Source organism: Muntiacus reevesi, chromosome 3, assembly GCF_963930625.1.
Source record: "Muntiacus reevesi chromosome 3, mMunRee1.1, whole genome shotgun sequence".
NCBI lineage: Eukaryota > Metazoa > Chordata > Mammalia > Artiodactyla > Cervidae > Muntiacus > Muntiacus reevesi.
The window spans coordinates 84,705-101,141 of NC_089251.1; the positions used below are offsets into that span (position 1 = coordinate 84,705).

Consider the following 16,437-nt stretch of genomic DNA (forward strand, 5'->3'; position numbering starts at 1 on the left):
CGCCCGCCTGGCCCCGTTCCCGGCCCCCACTCGCCCGCCCGGCGCGCCGTGGCCCCGCCCCGGCACCTCCCGAGGGAGCGGCGCCGCCGGCCGAGCGCAGGCCCGGCCATGACCGACTTCAAATTGGGCATCGTGCGGCTCGGCCGGGTGGCCGGAAAGGTGCGCGGCGCGGCTTGGGGCCGGGGCTAGGCGGGAGGCGTGGTGCGCCGGGCCGGGGCCGAGGCCCGGGGCTGGTGTGAGGCTAGGGGCTGAGCAGCGCCGGGGGTCGCGGGCGCGGTCTGGGAGTCGGAGTCGGGGGTGCGAGGCTGAGGGCGCAGGGCCCGGCCAGGGCGGCGGGGCGCACGGGCACAGGCCCGAAGGTTCGCCGGCGGCCTGGTTCCTGGGGCAGCCTTGGTCCAGTGCCGGCTCCGACCGTGCGCCGTGGGTCGGGGGCTGCGGCTGTGCCTGCGGCCGCGAGGAGCTCAGGCCCATCCGGGGCAGCGCGCTCACTCTCCGCCGGCCCCTGCGGGTCCGTAATGAGCTTCGAGCAGGGTTCGGGCTGCTCGCGGCGGCCCCGTTGGGCTGAGCCTCAGTTGGCCTCGGCCGAGTGGGGCCTCCCTCTGCTTCTCTCCCTTACCGGGCCCCGCCCTCCGCGTGTTCGAGGCTGGGGCTTCCTGGCACCTGTGGGCATTGAGGCTTGGCTGTTTCCAGGAGCCGGCCGGCCGTGCAGCTGAACCAGCCACGGACCTTACCCTGGATGGGAACCCTGTTCCCATCACCAGCGGCCGAAGCTTCTGGTGGGAGAGAGGAGCAGAGGCAGTCAGATGAAGGTAAAGCCGGTTCAGATACTAGTAAAAAGCTCTCCAAGCGAAAGTGAGACTGGTCCATTTCGGGGACCGTTTCCTGCCCTCCCGCAAAGGGCAGTGACTTTCTAACTACAAAAGGGTGGGCTCCTTATTAGTGCTGAGATCTCTGCAACTCAGTGGTCATCTGCAGTAATGCCATCCTTTAAAACTTTTACTTGGAACGTTTTAGACGAAGAGATAGGAAGGACAATTCTGTGAGCACCTGTGTGCAGACTGCCTGATAGTTGAAACCTTCTGGATATTCTGCTTCAATCCCAGGGCCCTGCCTCTTTCTGTGACATCGTGGGCTTGGACTGGGTTTATCAACACTTTGAAACACACAGCTTAGTGGTTGAGCAGTTCTGTGGCACTTCTCATGGCTAGTCGTGAGCAGATGGCAGATGGAGCCTGGTGCCACAACTGTGCGCCGTGCCGAGTGGGGAAGGAGCAGCCTTTGGCACATCTGCCTACCTTCAGGGTGGATTTACCTCTCTGATCCCAAAGGGCTGCTCCTACTTATCATTAGTGCCTTGTGCTGATTCCAAATGTAATGTCTTGAAATGTTAATTTCCAGACCAAGTATACACTGATAGACGAGCAAGACATCCCGCTGGTGGAGGGCTACTCATTTGAGGTAAGGATTCTCTTCCTTTGCTGGCCTGCCCACGGTCGTGCCCAGAAGGGTCATGAGGGGTGGGTTTTCATCCCTGTGATGTGAGGCAAGCCCTTGCGCGTGAGCTGCTCAAGCAGGCTGGTGAATCCCTGTCCAGAGCCCTGGTCTCCAGGGAACCTGGCTGTCAGTGTGGAGCACCCCCACCACCGCTGTGATGCTTGCTGTCTTATCACTTCCTTGTTGCTTGCAGGCTCTTCCCAAAAAAGAGTCAAATTGTGCCATGTCTGTGATTGAGTTCAGTCGGATAAGCTGCTGTGCCCAGGGAGACTGTCCAGGGCCGCCCCACCTTCTCTTCAGCCTCGGCCTCCCGCAGGGCCAAGTGCCTTTGTTCCTACCTGGCGAAGCTGTTTGGGCTCCAGTCCTCACCTGCCTGCTCCTCCCTCCACCCTGCTGACCCACCCCACTCCCATCTCAGCCTTCACCCTTTTACACTTGCTTGTTCCAGGGCTTATCTTTTTTTACTGGATTAGGGACTATTTTTTTTAAAGGTAGGGAGATGTATTTCTCTGTGTCCACGTCCACAGTATTTTGCAAAGAGTGGTTCTTAAGTGTGTTTTGCCTTCATGTAGGCAGGTACTTCTCCATGCCACGTGTCTGGATTCCTCCAGAGACCACCAGGGTCCCAGGAATAGGCCTGGCATTTATCCCTCTGGCTTGTTTGTTTCAATCATTTTTCTAAGAGGAATTTGGAATGTTGTTGAGAATTGCAGGCTTTTTAACAGAGCTTTTTCTTGTTTCTTCTCAGGCCCGGATGGAAGTAGACGCAGATGGAAATGGTGCTAAGATATTTGCATACGCCTTTGACAAAAACCGAGGAAGGGGGTCAGGAAGGCTCCTTCATGAGCTGCTGTGGTGGGTGTTTCCAAGCTGCATATTCCCCTTCTGGGTTTGCACCAGCCCTACGGTGCAAGGGACTTGGGCAGCCAGAGACCCTTCTGCCCTCATCGACAGATGGTACCTTCCCCAGGTCTCCTAGTTACTTCTTTGTCATTGCTACTAACTGGGAGAATGGCTGTTCTACGTCCTCTGGCCCTGGCGGGCTGGCCTGAGAGTCAGGCCGTGTGCCCTTCCTGCTCTGAGCACTCAGACCATGGCGCCTCTGGAGGCGGGTGGGGTCTGGCCCCTCCTAGGCCCTTTTGAGCCTTGTGTTGGTGGGACATAGGGAAGGGCTGTTCTCTCTTCTGTGTGAATGCTGAGGTTCCGAAGTACTTGGGGCCACTCAGGGGTGTCCCCCAGGCTGTGTGTGAGATGGTTTGGGGTTCTATCCTTGGCTCCCTGCAGCCTAGCGCTTAAGTCCAGGGGCTGGGCTGTCCCCTTTGGGCCACAGACTGGCAGACTTGGGTTCCCCTCAGCAACCGTGCTCCCGATGGGCCACATGGGTGTGCTGAGGACTATTCAGGGCACATGGAGGTCAGGGAGCCTGTCTGGAACACTGTCTTTTTCCTAGGGAGCGGCACAGGGGAGGCATTGCCCCTGGGTTTCAGGTGGTGCATCTCAACGCCGTCACTGTGGACAATCGCCTGGACAACCTGCAGCTGGTGCCCTGGGGCTGGCGGCCCAGAGCCGAGGAGACCTCCAGCAAGCAGAGGTGGGTCTTCTTGGGGCCTGGCGATGTGGCCTCTCCAAGCTTACTGCTGAGAGGGGTTGGGTCGGCTCTGTGCTCTGAGGCTTCTGTGGGTTTGGGAATGCTGGTCATCTCCCCTCAAGGTGTGGAGTTCCTCTTCACTGGGGGAGGAGAACGTCCTGATGATTGTTTTTCTGGGTCAGTCTTCTGAATTGGCTCTCATGGGGGACGGGTTGTGGGGTCTCTCTGGTCCTGTGTAGGTAGGCAGATCGCCCTGAGATGCAGCAGGCGTCCCTGTCTCAGGAGCGCCCCTGTGCACACAGTCAGGTCTTGTCCTGCTCTCATGGAAGCAGGACAGTGGCTCAGAGGTCAGCTGGGCAGCCTTCACCTCTCCTTGGTCCAGACTCCAGTGTTAGAGTCTGATCCTGGCTAAGGTACCCTCACACGGCTCTTGAAGGAGGCTGAGCCTCATGACAGTTAGTTAGGATTCTTATCCTCCTGGGGATTATGGTAGTCTAGACTTGTGGTTGCAAGTGACAGAAACTGAGCCCAATTTAGCTGAAGCAAAACTAGGACCCTTGTTCGCTCCCCTGCTGAGATGTGGCAAGCCACAAAACCACCTGGAGTTCTCCGGAGCGGCCGCCGGGGCTGCACGCGGGCTCCTCAGCAGTGACCAGCGGCACTGAGGAGTTTGCTAGTTTTGAAGCATTTATCTGCTCTGCTGGGGATAGGACGGTTCTTTCATCAACAAAAAGGAAGGTTGGGGAATTCTCTGGTGATCCAGTGGTTAGGACTTGGCACTTTCGCTGCTGGGGGCCCAGGTTTGAACCCTGGTTGGGGAACTTAGAACCCACAGGTTGCATTCTTGTTCAGTCGCTAAGTCCTGTGTGACTCTGCAACCCCACGGACTGCAGCACGCCCGGCTCCTCAGTCCTCCGCTGTCTCCCGGAGTTTGTTCAAACTCATGTGCATCGAGTTGGTGATGCCATCTAACCATCTCATCCTCTGTCGCCCCCTTCTCCTGCCCTCAATCTTTCCCAGCATCAGGGTCTTTTCCATTGAGTTGGCTCTTCGCATCAGGTGGCCAAAGTATTGGAGTTTCACCTTCAGCGTCAGTCCTTCCAATGAATATTCAGGACTGATTTCCTTTAGGATTAACTGGTTGATCTCCTTGCTTTCCGAGGGACTCTCAAGAGTCTTCTTCTGCACCACAGTTCAAAAGCATCAATTCTTCAAACCGTAATCTTGACTACAGACCTTTGTTGGCAAAGTAATGTCTCTGCTTTTGAATATGCTTTCTAGGTTTGTCATAGCTTTTCTTCCAGGGAGTAAGCATCTTTTACTTCTGTGGCTGCAGCCACCGTTGGCAGTGGTTTTGGAGCCCAAGAAAATAAAACCTGTTACTGCTTCCACTCTTTTCCCCTTCTATTTGCCATGAAATGATGGAACCAGATGCCATGATCTTAGTTTTTTCAATGTTGACTTTTAAGCCAGCCTTTTCACTCCTCTTTCACTTTCATCAAGAGACTCTTAGCTCTTTGTTTTCTACCATTAGAGTGGTGTTATCTGCCTATCTGAGGTTGTTGATATTTTTCCTGGCAATCTTGATTCCAGCTTGTGCTTCATCCAGCCCGGCATTTCACATGATGTACTCTGCATATAAGTTAAATAAGCAGGGTGACAATATACAGCCTTGACATACTCCTTCTTCAATTTGGAAACAGTCCGTTGTTCCATGTCCGGTTCTAACTGTTGCTTCTTGACCAGCATATAGGTTTCTTAGGAGGCAGGTCAGGTGGTTTGGTATTCCCATCTCTTGAAGAATTTTCCATAGTTTGTTGTGATCCACACAGTCAAAGGCTTTAGCTTTAGTCAGTGAAGCAGAAGTAGATATTTGTCTGGAGTTCCTTTGCTTTTTGTATGATCCAGCAGATGTTGGCAATTTGATCTCTGGTTCCTCTGCCTTTTCTAAATCCACCTTGAGCATCTGGAAATTCTCAGTTCATGTACTGTTGCCTCGCTTAAAGGATTTTGAGCATTACCTTGCTAGCATGGGAAATGAGTGCAATTGTATGATAGTTTGAATATTCTTTGGTACTGTCTTTCTTTGGGATTGGAATGAAAACTGACCTTTTCTGGTCCTGTGGCCACTGTTAAATTTGCTGGCATATTGAGTGCAGCACTTTAACAGCATCATCTCTTAGGACCTGGAATAGCTCAGCTGAGATTCTATCACTTCCACTAGCTTTGTTCTTCATGATGCTTCCTAAGGCCCATTTAACTTCGCACTCCAGGATGTCTGGCTCTGGGTGAGTGATCACACCATTGTGATTATCTGGGTCGTGAAGATCTTTTTTGTATAGTTCTGTGTATTCTTGCAACCTCTTCTTAATCTCTTATGCTTCTGTTGGGCCCTTGACATTTCTGTCCTTTATTGTGCCCATCCTTACATTAAATGTCCCCTTGGTACCTCCAGTTTTCTTAACTAGCTCTCTAGTCTTTCCCGTTGTGTTGTTTTCCTCTGTTTCTTTGCATTGTTCATTTAAGAAGGCTTTCTTGTCTCTCCTTGCTTTTCTCTGGAACTCTACATTCAGTTGGGTATATCTTTTTCCTTTGTCTTTCACTTCTTTTCTCAACTATTTGTAAGCCTTCCTCAGACAACCATTTTGCCTTCCTGCATTTCTCTTTCTTGGGGATGGTTTTAGTCACTGCCTTCTGCACAGTGTGACAGGCCTCCATCCATAGTTCTTCAGGCACTCTGTCTATCAGCTCTAACTCCTTGAATCTGTTTCTCATTTCCACTGTATTATCATAAGGGATTTGATTTAGGTCATACCTGAATGGTCTAGTGGTTTTCCCCACTTTCTACAATTTAAGCCTGAATTTGGCAATAAGGAGCTCATGATCTGAGCCACAGTCAGCTCCCCATCTTGTTTTTGCTGACTGGATAGAGCTTCTCCATCTTTGGCTGCAAAGACTATAATCAGTCTGATTTCAGTGTTGACCATCTGGTGATGTCCATGTGTAGAGTAGTCGCTTATGTTGTTGGAGGAGGGTGTTTGCTGTGACCAGTGCATTCTCTTGGCAAAACTCTGTTGGCCTTTGCCCTGTTTCATCTTGTACTCCAAGGCCAAACTTGCCTGTTACTCCAGGAATCTCTTGACTTTCCACTTTAGCACTCCAATCCTCTATGATAAAAAGGACATCTTTTTTTTTTTGGTGTTAGTTCTAGAAGGTCTTATAGGTCTTCCTAGAACTGTTCAAATTCAGGTTCTTCAGTGTTACTGGTTGGGGCATAGACTTGATTATTACTGTGATATTGAGTGGTTTCCCACTCAATATCTGATTACAGAATGAACTGTGATCATTCTGTCGTTTCTGAGGTTGTACCCAAGTACTGCGTTTTGGACTCTTTCGTTGACTGTGAGGGCTACTCCATTTCTTCTAAGGGTTTCTTGCCCACAGTAGTAGATATAATGGTCATCTGAATTAAATTCACCTATTCCTGTCCACAAGTTGCGTGGCACAGCAAAAAGAATCACCCCAAAACAAGGCTGTGTCATCAGGACAAGTATAGGGGTGGCTGAGCGGTCAGCAGGCTGGTGGCTCAGCACTCGCACGAGACCAGGGTGGACCTGGGCCGGCTCTGCCGCTGACCACTGCAGTCGCTGGAGGGACGGCCCCATTCTGCTTTACACGGCTCTGGGGCCCCACCCCGAGGTCCCTCACTGTTGGTCATCCCAGGACCCAGCTGGTCGGGGAGCCAGCTGGTCGGGGTTGCTGTGGCTTGCCCGCAGCGGTCAGCCTGCCCACAGTCCTGCACAGAGCCGTCCCGAGGGCAGCCTGAGCTCCCCGTCATGCGCGTCACGTGTCCTCCCATCTCATCCGTGACCTCTGCCCAGTGGCTCGTGGTAGGAATTAGCCCCTGTGACTGGGGGGGATCCCAGCACACACCTGCCAGGCCCACACCCCTGCTTGCTGTCCCGGCCTCACCCCAGTGGGCACGGGGTGGCCCAGCCAGGCGGAAGGTGCTCTGAGCAAAGGGGCAGTTTCCTCCCTTCCCGTCTTCAAACGCCGGCTGGGGCTAAACCTCCCCTCCTCTCGGTCTTCTAGGACCTCGCTGAAGAGCTCGGAAAGCACGTGTGTGTGTGTGTGTGCAGCACACTTGGTTTATCCACTCTCCATCGTCGGGCACTTGGGCTGCCTCCTCCCTCATCTGCTGTGAACCCGGTTGTACAAAGGGCTCTTCTGGTCCCTGCTTTCGGTTCCTGAGTGCGCCCAGAAGTGGGGTCGCAGGATCCTCTGCTAGCTCTGTTCAGCCTTTGAGGAGCCTCCGCGCTGCTGTCCGTGGCGCCGGCGTGTTCTGCCTCCTCCCACGGCGCCCAGAGGTCCCAGGGTCTCCACGTCCTGGCCAGCACGCGGTGGCCTCTGGTCGTGTGATGGCAGCCATCCCAGGAGCGCGAGTGGCCCCACTGCGGTTTTGAGTTGTGTCTTCCTGATGACCAGTGGCGCTGAGCATCGCTTCATGTGGTTTTTGGCCCTGTGTGTGTGTTCTTCAGAGAAATCTCTGTTCAAAACTTGCTGGTTTGTTTTTTAGTTGAGCTGCAGAATTCTTTATTCTGCGTATGAATCCCTTATCAGATACATGGTTTGCAAATGTTTTCTCTCATTCTATAGATTGTCTTCTTATTCTGCTGTTTCTTTTGATGGACAAAATACTTGAATTTTCATATCTTTTTTCACAAAAATACTCTTTTTTTTTCTTTTGTTACTGTACCTTTGCTGTCATATCCAAGATCATTGCCATATCTGATGCTGTGAAGCCTCTGTCCTGTGTTTTCTCTGAGAGTTTTGTTTAGGGTGTTAAATTTAAGCCCTTTTTTTTTTTTTTAATTCTTTTACAGTGAAGTATAAGATTTACTGAGGTTGCTCAGTGGTAGAGAAGCCACCTGCCAGTACAGGAGACATAGGTTCAATCCCTGGGTCAGGAAGATTCGCTGGAGGAGGGCCTGGCAGCCCACTCCAGTATTCTTGCCTGGAGAATCGCATGGACAGAGGAGCCTGGTAGGCTGTAGTCGGTGGGGTCGCAGAGTCGGACACGACTGAGCATGCACGTTGGCAGATTTCCAGTGCTGTGCCAGACCCTTCCGTTTTTATTCAAGTCCCTCTTGGCCTGGCCTCCAGAGACAGCAGGCAGGTTGGAGGGGATGGACCACCCACCCCATTGCTCTCGTGGGGCAGCAGGTGCCTCCTTTGAACGCCAGCTCCAGGGGTGGGCTGCTCCTTGCTTCAGGTTTGCCCCGTCCACCTGTACCTGTGGTGGTGGGGCAGGTGTGGGCAGGTACGAACTGGCCCCGTCCAGGCAGAGAAGCAGTCGGGAGGATGGCGAGCAACTGCAGCACCTAGAGGGTGGGTCGCCCAGATCCCCAGATCTCTCCGGGGGCAGATTTGAGCACCTCTGGGCCTACGAGCAGGAAGGGAGGTGGCCTGGTGCTGCCCAGGCTGGCTGAGCCTGGGGCCGAGACCATGCGGTCTCCATGCCCGTCGTGTGCCCGGCTGTCACGGTCTTGGGAAGACCGAGGGGCAAGACATACACAGCCCTCCCTGTGCCTTTTAGTGAGAAGAGAAACAGGCTGAATCCTGGCTGCTATGGGGAGGGGGCCCATGCAACCGGTGGGCCAAAGGGCAGTTAGACTGTTGGTCACCGTTGGGGACGGAGTGTCCTGCAGAGGGGAGGCAGCTGGTCCCCCCGGGGTCACCTCCTGTTACCTCCATGCCTTGCCCCTTTCTGGCCAAGGTGGCCTGAAACCCTGTTTCTTTGGTTAAGGGAGCAAAGCTTATACTGGCTGGCCATTCAGCAGCTGCCCACCGACCCCATAGAGGAACAGTTCCCGGTCCTGAACGTGACGCGGTACTACAACGCCAACGGGGACGTAGTGGAGGAGGAGGAGACGTCCTGCACCTACTACGAGTGCCACTACCCTCCCTGCACGATGATCGAGAAGCAGGTGCGTGTGGGCCGCCGCCCGGGGCTGCGCTTCTCCCCTGTGGGGCTGCCCAGCCGGAGCCGGGCCCTCCAGCCTCAGCTCAGGCGGCTGGGCCCCCCGGGTCCGCATGTGACCGCAGCGGGCTCTTCTGTGTCCTTTCAGCTCCGGGAGTTCAACATCTGCGGACGCTGCCAGGTGGCACGCTACTGTGGCTCTCAGTGTCAGCAGAAGGACTGGCCGGCCCACAAGAAGCACTGCCGCGAGAAGCGGCGCTCCTTCCCGCACGAGCTGGAGCCCGAGCGATGACGCGGCGGCGGCCGCAGCGGGCGGCCCGGGGTCGCCCTGCACCGGCCCCTGCACCGGCTCCTGCCCCCGCCCGCGCCGGAGGCGCCCCGGAGCAGAGACAGCTGGGAGGGCCTGCCGGACGCTTCTCATTATTTATATGTTAATATGTTTGTAAACTCATGTACAGTTTTTTGGGGGGGAGGCGGCGGGAGGGTTCAGAAGTACAGATCGGGTCGTTTGCTGTAACGCTCGCTGGGTGGCCAGGCTGAGGCGGGCGGGGGGCGGGGGGCCGCAGGCACAGTAAAGTGGGGCCGCCCACACCCTGGCCGCGCTCTGCTCTCTGCCTCAGGCGGCGTCCGCGCGGCCACAGATGGTGAGGCTGCACTCCGCCCTGAGCCTGGGCGGCGGGAGGGAGGAGACGCTGGCCCATCTGGGCCCGTCGGGCCGCCGCTGTCACCCACACTCCTGGGGGCTCAGGGTGGGGGCGTCACCAGCCCTGCTGGGGGCCCCCGTGACTTGGAGCTGGCCTGGGCCCCCAGCGTCCTGTACACCTTGCTGAGCCCCCCAGGGGCCGCATGCGGCTGTGGCTGGGACCCTGGACCATCCTGGCTCGCCCTTGGCCCCACGTGGCCCCACAGGCTCCCCGCTGTCTCCTGGGACGCCCTGCGTGTGCCTCCCTGACTGGGGCCAGCCCTGGGTGGCCTTTGGTCTGTGAGCTGAACTTTGCGTGACTGCCTTTCAGAACTTGGAGGCTTCTTGGGCAGTGTGTCTGGAGAACAGGACTGGGGAGATGGGTGCTAGCAACATATGGGGAGCAGGCAGGCACCTCAGTCCCAACCCCGAGGCAGGGCTTTCCTTCAGGGGAAGGGACCCCACGTGCCCACGGGTTTTTGCTGAGAAGACTCAGCCAAGTTCAAGTCTTTACTGCAAGGGGGTCTGCTCCAGGTGCCCCCAGACCGCCAGGGGGCTTAGAAAGCCATCGGGGAAGAGGGTATAAAACCATCGGGGAAGAGGATATATGTGATTCTAAGAGGCAGTGCTGCGGATCACAGCTGGCCCGAGGTCAGCTCTGGCCAGGGCACAGGCTTGGGGAGTGCTGTGCAGGCCCGTGTTCTGGGATCTGGGGCCACATGTGCTCGATTCACCTTCAGATCCAGGCTCCTGAGATGAGCGCCCGCCCCAGCCTGCAGGCTGTGTGTCCTGCCTTGTGTCCTTTGGGGAGTGGCCAGCTTGGCCCTCCAGCCAGCCTATGTTCCCCGACCAGCACTGACTCCCCTGTGGTTAGCTAGTCCTCAGAAAATTCCACTGGAATGGAAGTGTTGGAGTCTCCGCTGACCTGGAGGACGTCACACTGTGTGCTGACCTCGGGTGCTTGTTGCTGTGACTCCTGGCTCACCCGGAGTAGCCATGCCCTGGGGCTAGCTGTCAACTGTGGCTGCAGGGGTGGGGCCGTAGCTGGTGGCTGTCCCTTCCTGGCGGTGCTGTGTCTGTGCTGCTGCTTAGACTCTGAGTGTGGGCTGGTGCAGGGCCCTGGGGGCAGCTGAGAGGGTGGCTGTGGGGCTGAGGGCTTGCTCTCACTGCCAAGGCCTTTGGAGCAGCCGCCCCGGGAAGGTGCCCCGGGGCCCACAGACTGTCTGTATCCCCGAGCTTCCCCTGTCCTTTATTGGATATCTGGCCCCTGGCTCTGCTCTTCTGATGGCCCCGCCCTCTTGACTTTTGTAGCCACACTCCTGAGAGCGTCTGAAAGTTCAGCATTCATGGCTTCTACCTGATAGGAGTGAGGCAGGGGCTGCTTGGCCTGACTGCCTTTTGCACCAGATTAGATCAAGGTGTGTGGCTCAGCCACTTCAGAGTGTCCTCCTGCTTCCTGACCAGCCTTTCTACTCTGCTTCAGCTGCCATCTGAACAGCTGACTTTTTCTAGCCATAGAAACCACCTCAGAAACCACAGGCTAACCACCCAGGTCTCCATGTGGATCTCAGTCTGGTCCCATTTCCTGCAGCTGCTGTAACAAAGGAACACAGGCTGGGTGACCTAAAACAATGTGGGGTCTAGGTCCTGCACACCAGTCTCTCAGGTCAGGGTTTGAGCAGGGCAGTCGGTGCTCCCTCTGAAGGCTCCAGGCTCTCCCAGCTTCCAGTGGCATCAGACAGTCCTTCCCTTGTCGAGGCTACATACCTCCCAGGCTTCTGTGGGTGTCTGTAATAGAGCACATCTCTTAAGGATGCCAGTGATACTGGATTAGGGGTACACTAACGGCCTTATCTGAACTGGGTGGCTTCTGTGAAGACCCTGTTTCCGAAGGTCACATTCTGTGATGTTGCAGATAAGACTTCAGCATATCTTTGAGGGAGGACACAGCTCAGTCTGGGAGATAGTGAAGGACGGGGAATGCTGCTGGGCTGTGGTCTGGGGGCCCAGAGACACAACTTAGCCGCTGAGCAGTAACAGCGTTCAGCTCATAGCATCTGGCACGTGCCTTCCCCAGACTTGTTCTGCAGAGTTCCCTGGCGTTGAATGGTGCCAGCACGTAACTCAGCCTTCCAAGTCAGCGAGTGAGTGTGCTGGGCCCCCTCTATGTCCTGTATCTAGTGGGCACAGACCCCCACCTGCCCCAAGAGCTCAGACACTGTCTCTCCTCTGTGTCCTCTACCTTCCTGCCCGCTGTTGGGGCCTTGGGGCCCACCCTGTCTCCTTTCTCTGCTGTCCTGGCAGGACTTCTGCGTCCACTTAACTGCCCTCAGGCGCTAGCTCCCTGCGGTGGACATGATCAGGGAGAGGAGGGCAGCCCGTGCCCAGGCCCTTTGGGTCAGACCCTGGACTCTGCTCCCCGAAGGCTCAGGCCCGTGGCATGCCCACCTCCACGCCCTGCTTTCCTCTGCTCCCCTCTCGGAGTCCAGCCCTCTGGTGACTCCGTGCCAGACGCTCGGGTGCCCGGTCCCCGGCCGGCCTCGCCCCGCACGGGGCACGCGGGGCGGGTTGAGGTCCGCCGGCCAGCAGGGGGCGCGGGACCGCAGCCTCGCGGGGGCGTCCGTGGGGCAAGAAGTCCCTCCCCGGAAGAGGTCTGGCGTCGACGGCGGAAGTGGAAGCAGTGCCGTCCACCCGGCTGGGCGGGCCCAGCCGCAGAGCGCCCGCGCTCCGCGCTGTCAACGTGGATCCCTTACTCCGCCTCTGCCGCGCGCTGCCCGCCACCACGGCCGCCGCCGCGTCCTCCGGGTGCGCGGGGGCAGATGGCCGCGTCCAGCTGTTGCAGGCGGTGGACACGGAGCACACCGTGGACTCGGTGGAGTGGTGCCCGCTGCCGGGCTGCAGGCACTTGCTGGCATGCGGCACCTACCAGCTGAGGAAGCCGGAGGGCCGGCCCGCCGACCGGGAGAGCCAGGTGCGCTGGCCTTGGGCCTCGGGCGGTCTGCGACCCCAGGTGGCCGTTCCCTAGCGGCGAGAATCCCAGACTTGAGCTCCTTTCGAGAAGGGCGAGGAGAGGCTCCTGAGAGGCAGAGCCGGCCGCTAGCGTCAAGACCTCTCTGGTCTGCAGTGGTGAGGCTGGAATGGAGACATCTCGTGTGGAGCCACATGGGATGGACGCGACCTTGGCCTGTGGCCGGAATGTAGGGTAGGAACGGCGTCCTGCAAGCGGAATGTCGTCTGTTTGCCGGCGTGGCCCAGGTTATGGGTGAAGTCTAGAGCAAAGAGAAAAGGGGATGTCATAGGAGCTTTACCTAATGCCTTGAAAGCATCCACTTATGTGGATCCAAACCTAAGCACTTTTAAGAGTGAAAGCTGTCACTGGGACCGTCCAAGGCAGGCAAACTGTCCCATGGGAATCCTAACCACAGCTCCTTTCTGTTGGCCCGTTTAGAAGAAGCATTCTATCCTAATCCACCTACTCATTAATCACATACAAGAGAAAAGACGTTTCTCCAGCTCAGAAAATGAGAGTTCCCGAGTCTTGGGACACCTCTTCTTTCCCTGTCCCTTTTCCCATCCTTTGGGTTCCTCGGTGTCTGTTAAGGTATTCAGAGAACACATCTGCTTTTTTCTGTAGAGTGAACTGGATGTTGACGAGCCTCCAATTCGTTTGGGTCGTCTCTACCTGTATAGTTGCAATGAGGACAGCTCTCCTTGCCCCCTGGTTGAAGTCCAAAGAAGAGATACTTCTGCGATCCTGGACATGAAATGGTACATGTTTGGTAACAGTCCCCCTTGGTTGGAATTTGTCATGAAAACCTGATTGTTTAGTCAGAGGAGCCTGATGCCTGGCAGCATTCAACAAGACAAGGAGGCATCTGAATGAAGTTGGGGTTCATTTCTTTCCTGTCCTGTCTTTCCCGCCTGTGAAGGCAGCTGTAAACTTGGGGCTCATTTCCTTTTTCAGTTTCCAAGCCATACAGGTACCGTCGGTCTGTCTGGGAAGCAGTGCTGGTTTTCTGCTTCATAAAGTGGAGGATCTTGTAGGAACAGAACTGTAGGCTCCAAACTGGTTTGGGAGCTGAAATCTATAACAGTGAGTCACGGGGGTGCCTGTTGTTCTTCTGTACTCTGGGCACATCCTGTGTTCTGACTGGCACGTGCATTCTCTCCTAGGTGTCATGTTCCAGTGGCCGGTCATCCCCTCTTGGGCGTGGCAGATGCTTCTGGGTCCATAGAGCTCCTCCGGTTGGTGCCATCTGAGGTCAGTGACTGGGCCAGGCTTAGTGAGGGGTGCAAAGAACATGGAGGAAGGCTGTGCTGAGACGAACATTTTTCTAGGATGGTCTGTTCAGTGGTGAACTTTTAAGTTCATGGGTTCTACATCTAACTCCAAGAGGAAGACACGTTATGTGTCACTAGCAGAGGAGCTGAAGCGACAGGCAGGTCCTTTAACCTGATGGGACCTGGACACCATGTGAGGAAAGCCTGGGCCAGCATTCCTGGGCTGACGGAGCTGCTGGGAAGAGCAGTGTTTTCTGGGTTGAAGTGTTTATCATTGATAATTAGGACAGCATAGGATTCCTCTGGGCTTCCCCAAACACGACTCAGTGGGTAAGGAATCCGCCTGCAATTCAGGAGACGTGGGTTCGATCCTTGGATCTGGAAGATCCCCTGGAGGAGGGCATGGCAACCCACTTCAATTTTCTTGCCTGGACAATCCCGTGGACAGGAACTTGGCAGACTACTCCATGGAGTCACGGAGAGTTGGACACGGCTGAGTGACTTAGTGGTGATTCTTCTGTGACGTACCCCAGGCCTCTGACAGCAATCCCATGGCACACATTTGTAAAGTGCCCACATGCTGGGGAACGGGAACAGGTGGAAAAGTAACCCTGACCACATCCTGACTCAGCGGGCGAGGGGAGTGGAGGGGGAGGCGCTGATGCAGGTGCTGCTAGTGGACTTTGGAGCAGGTCCAGCTGGCCTTGGGTCCACGGCACTGAGCGCTGGTGGACGGCCTTGCTTCCGACCTGCCGAGAGCAGCAGCTCTGTCTCAGGAGAGATGGCAGGAATACCTGAGGAGGACTGGGCTCAGAACCAGCGTTGGAGGCAGGAGTAGGAAAACCCAGAAGAGATCACAGCTGCTGGGACCCTGCAGATAGAGTCAAGCCCAGAGAAACAGCGTTTCCATGGCTGGCTGTGTCCTGTGGAAGCGAGTCAGAGGAAAGTTCTCTTTGTCTTGTCCCTGGAGGCCCTGGACGACGGGAACACACAGCAACAGTGCTTCCAGGAGGCTGCATGGGCGCTGCGCTTGTCTCCAGGAGGGCTTGGGCAGAGAGACCCGCTTCCCCTGAGGTCTCGTGTGTGGGCAGGTCCTCCTTCAGCGGTGAGGGCTCCTGGAGGGCAGGAGCTGGTTTTGCAGTGTCCTCGGGCTCTGCTCTGCTCTGCCTGAGGACGCATGTCTGCTGCAGTAGACAGTGGTCTCCTTGGGGGGCTGGGGCCGCTCGTTCCCCTGTGACGGCTTCCTTCTCTCTAGCAGGACACTTGGACACTACAGCCCTGCTCCCGCTTGGCCCTGGAAAGGCAGTGTCTGGCCTTGTCCTTGGACTGGTCCACTGGGAAAGCTGGAAGGTGAGGGCCAGTGGTGGTGGGCCTAGGTCTTGGCTATTTCGTGTGAGAGAGAGAAGGAAAGCCACCTTGCTGGCGGTGACTATGGCTCTCACGCCTGGGAGTGTCACTGCCAGTCTTTATTGTGAAAGAAATAGGGGACGTGTTTTCACTGGGAGAAGGCGACCCTAGTTGACAAGCTCATGGCAGCTTCAGTTTCTGCCCAGGCAAACCTCTTAGGAGGCTTGTTCACACATCAGCACCTGGAGAGCCTCTCTCTGCTATGTCTTGGGGGCATAAAGTGTCGCTGCTTGGGAACCACAAGAGGTGAGGAGTTTGGGGCAGTGAATCGATTTCAACCAGATTCTCCATTGGTCCCCTGTGTCCAGGGCCAGTGACCAGCCCTTGAAAATCATTAGCAGCGACTCCAAAGGCCAGCTCCACCTCCTGAGGATCAGCGAGGCGGGGCCCGGACTGCAGGCTGTGGTCACGTGGCAGGCCCATCGCTTTGAGGCCTGGGTTGCTGCTTTCAATTATTGGCAGACGGAAGTCGTGTACTCAGGTTGGTATCCTCCACTGAGCGCCCCCTTGAAGACTTGCTGAGGGTGAGGGGCGGGAGGAAGCAGAGGAGACACAGGCCAAGGGGGTGATTCCTCCGGCCGTTTGTGGAGAGCGGTGGCGTTTGTGGACGGGGTGGTGACTTGGGCACCGGGAGCCCCTTCCACCCTGGTGGCCGTGGAGGGCTGTGGAATCCACAGAGGCTGAGAGCAGCCGAGGCCTCGTCTCCTGTCTGGGTGGTGGTGGCATGCCGCGCTCACCACGAGCGGGGCGGCCCCGGAGCCTCGTGCAGAGGGACAGCGTGCTGCCCAGCCCAGGGGGCAGGTCCACAGGCCTGCCTGATCGTCACCCGCGTCCCTCTCGGGCGTCGAGGCTGCGCGGTCCGGGCCCCGCTTCTCCGTGCGGCCACGCGCCCTCTGCTCTACAGGCTTGTTCCTGCACCAGCGCGCCCTCTGCCCTGCGGGCCAGTCCCACACCAGCGCGCTCGCCATCATGCTCGCGGTTCCGCCCGTGGCCTCTTCTGGCTCC

The 16,437-nt window shown here is 56.7% G+C and overlaps 2 protein-coding genes across 4 annotated transcripts in view; both read left to right on the forward strand.

Moving 5' to 3' along the window:
* On the forward strand, positions 1-12,426 carry ZMYND19 (zinc finger MYND-type containing 19). Its single transcript, XM_065927979.1, has 6 exons — positions 1-159; positions 1,399-1,458; positions 2,243-2,349; positions 2,945-3,085; positions 8,889-9,069; positions 9,211-12,426. Exons 1-6 carry the CDS (start codon positions 109-111, stop codon positions 9,352-9,354), a joined length of 684 nt encoding a protein of 227 aa, XP_065784051.1. The 5' UTR covers positions 1-108; the 3' UTR covers positions 9,355-12,426.
* The window catches only part of DPH7 (diphthamide biosynthesis 7), a 19,954-nt gene continuing 15,833 nt past the window's right edge, over positions 12,317-16,437 (forward strand). Inside the window, exons 1-5 of one of the 3 annotated variants that reach the window (XM_065927978.1) lie at positions 12,317-12,715; positions 13,379-13,512; positions 13,918-14,005; positions 15,281-15,375; positions 15,741-15,913. In XM_065927978.1, the coding sequence (XP_065784050.1) occupies positions 13,505-13,512; positions 13,918-14,005; positions 15,281-15,375; positions 15,741-15,913 (364 nt within the window). In that variant the 5' untranslated portion in view covers positions 12,317-12,715; positions 13,379-13,504. The remainder of the gene's footprint in view (positions 12,716-13,378; positions 13,513-13,917; positions 14,006-15,280; positions 15,376-15,740; positions 15,914-16,437) is intronic. The other 2 variants (XM_065927977.1, XM_065927976.1) reach the window with 2 other exon arrangements.

Coding starts and splice junctions, on each gene's coding strand:
- ZMYND19 (XM_065927979.1), top strand. CDS start 109: ATGACCGACTTCAAATTGGGCATCGTGCGGCTCGGCCGGGTGGCCGGA. Junction 3,086..8,888: donor GAGACCTCCAGCAAGCAGAG/GTGGGTCTTCTT, acceptor TCTTTGGTTAAG/GGAGCAAAGCTTATACTGGC. Junction 9,070..9,210: donor GCACGATGATCGAGAAGCAG/GTGCGTGTGGGC, acceptor GTGTCCTTTCAG/CTCCGGGAGTTCAACATCTG.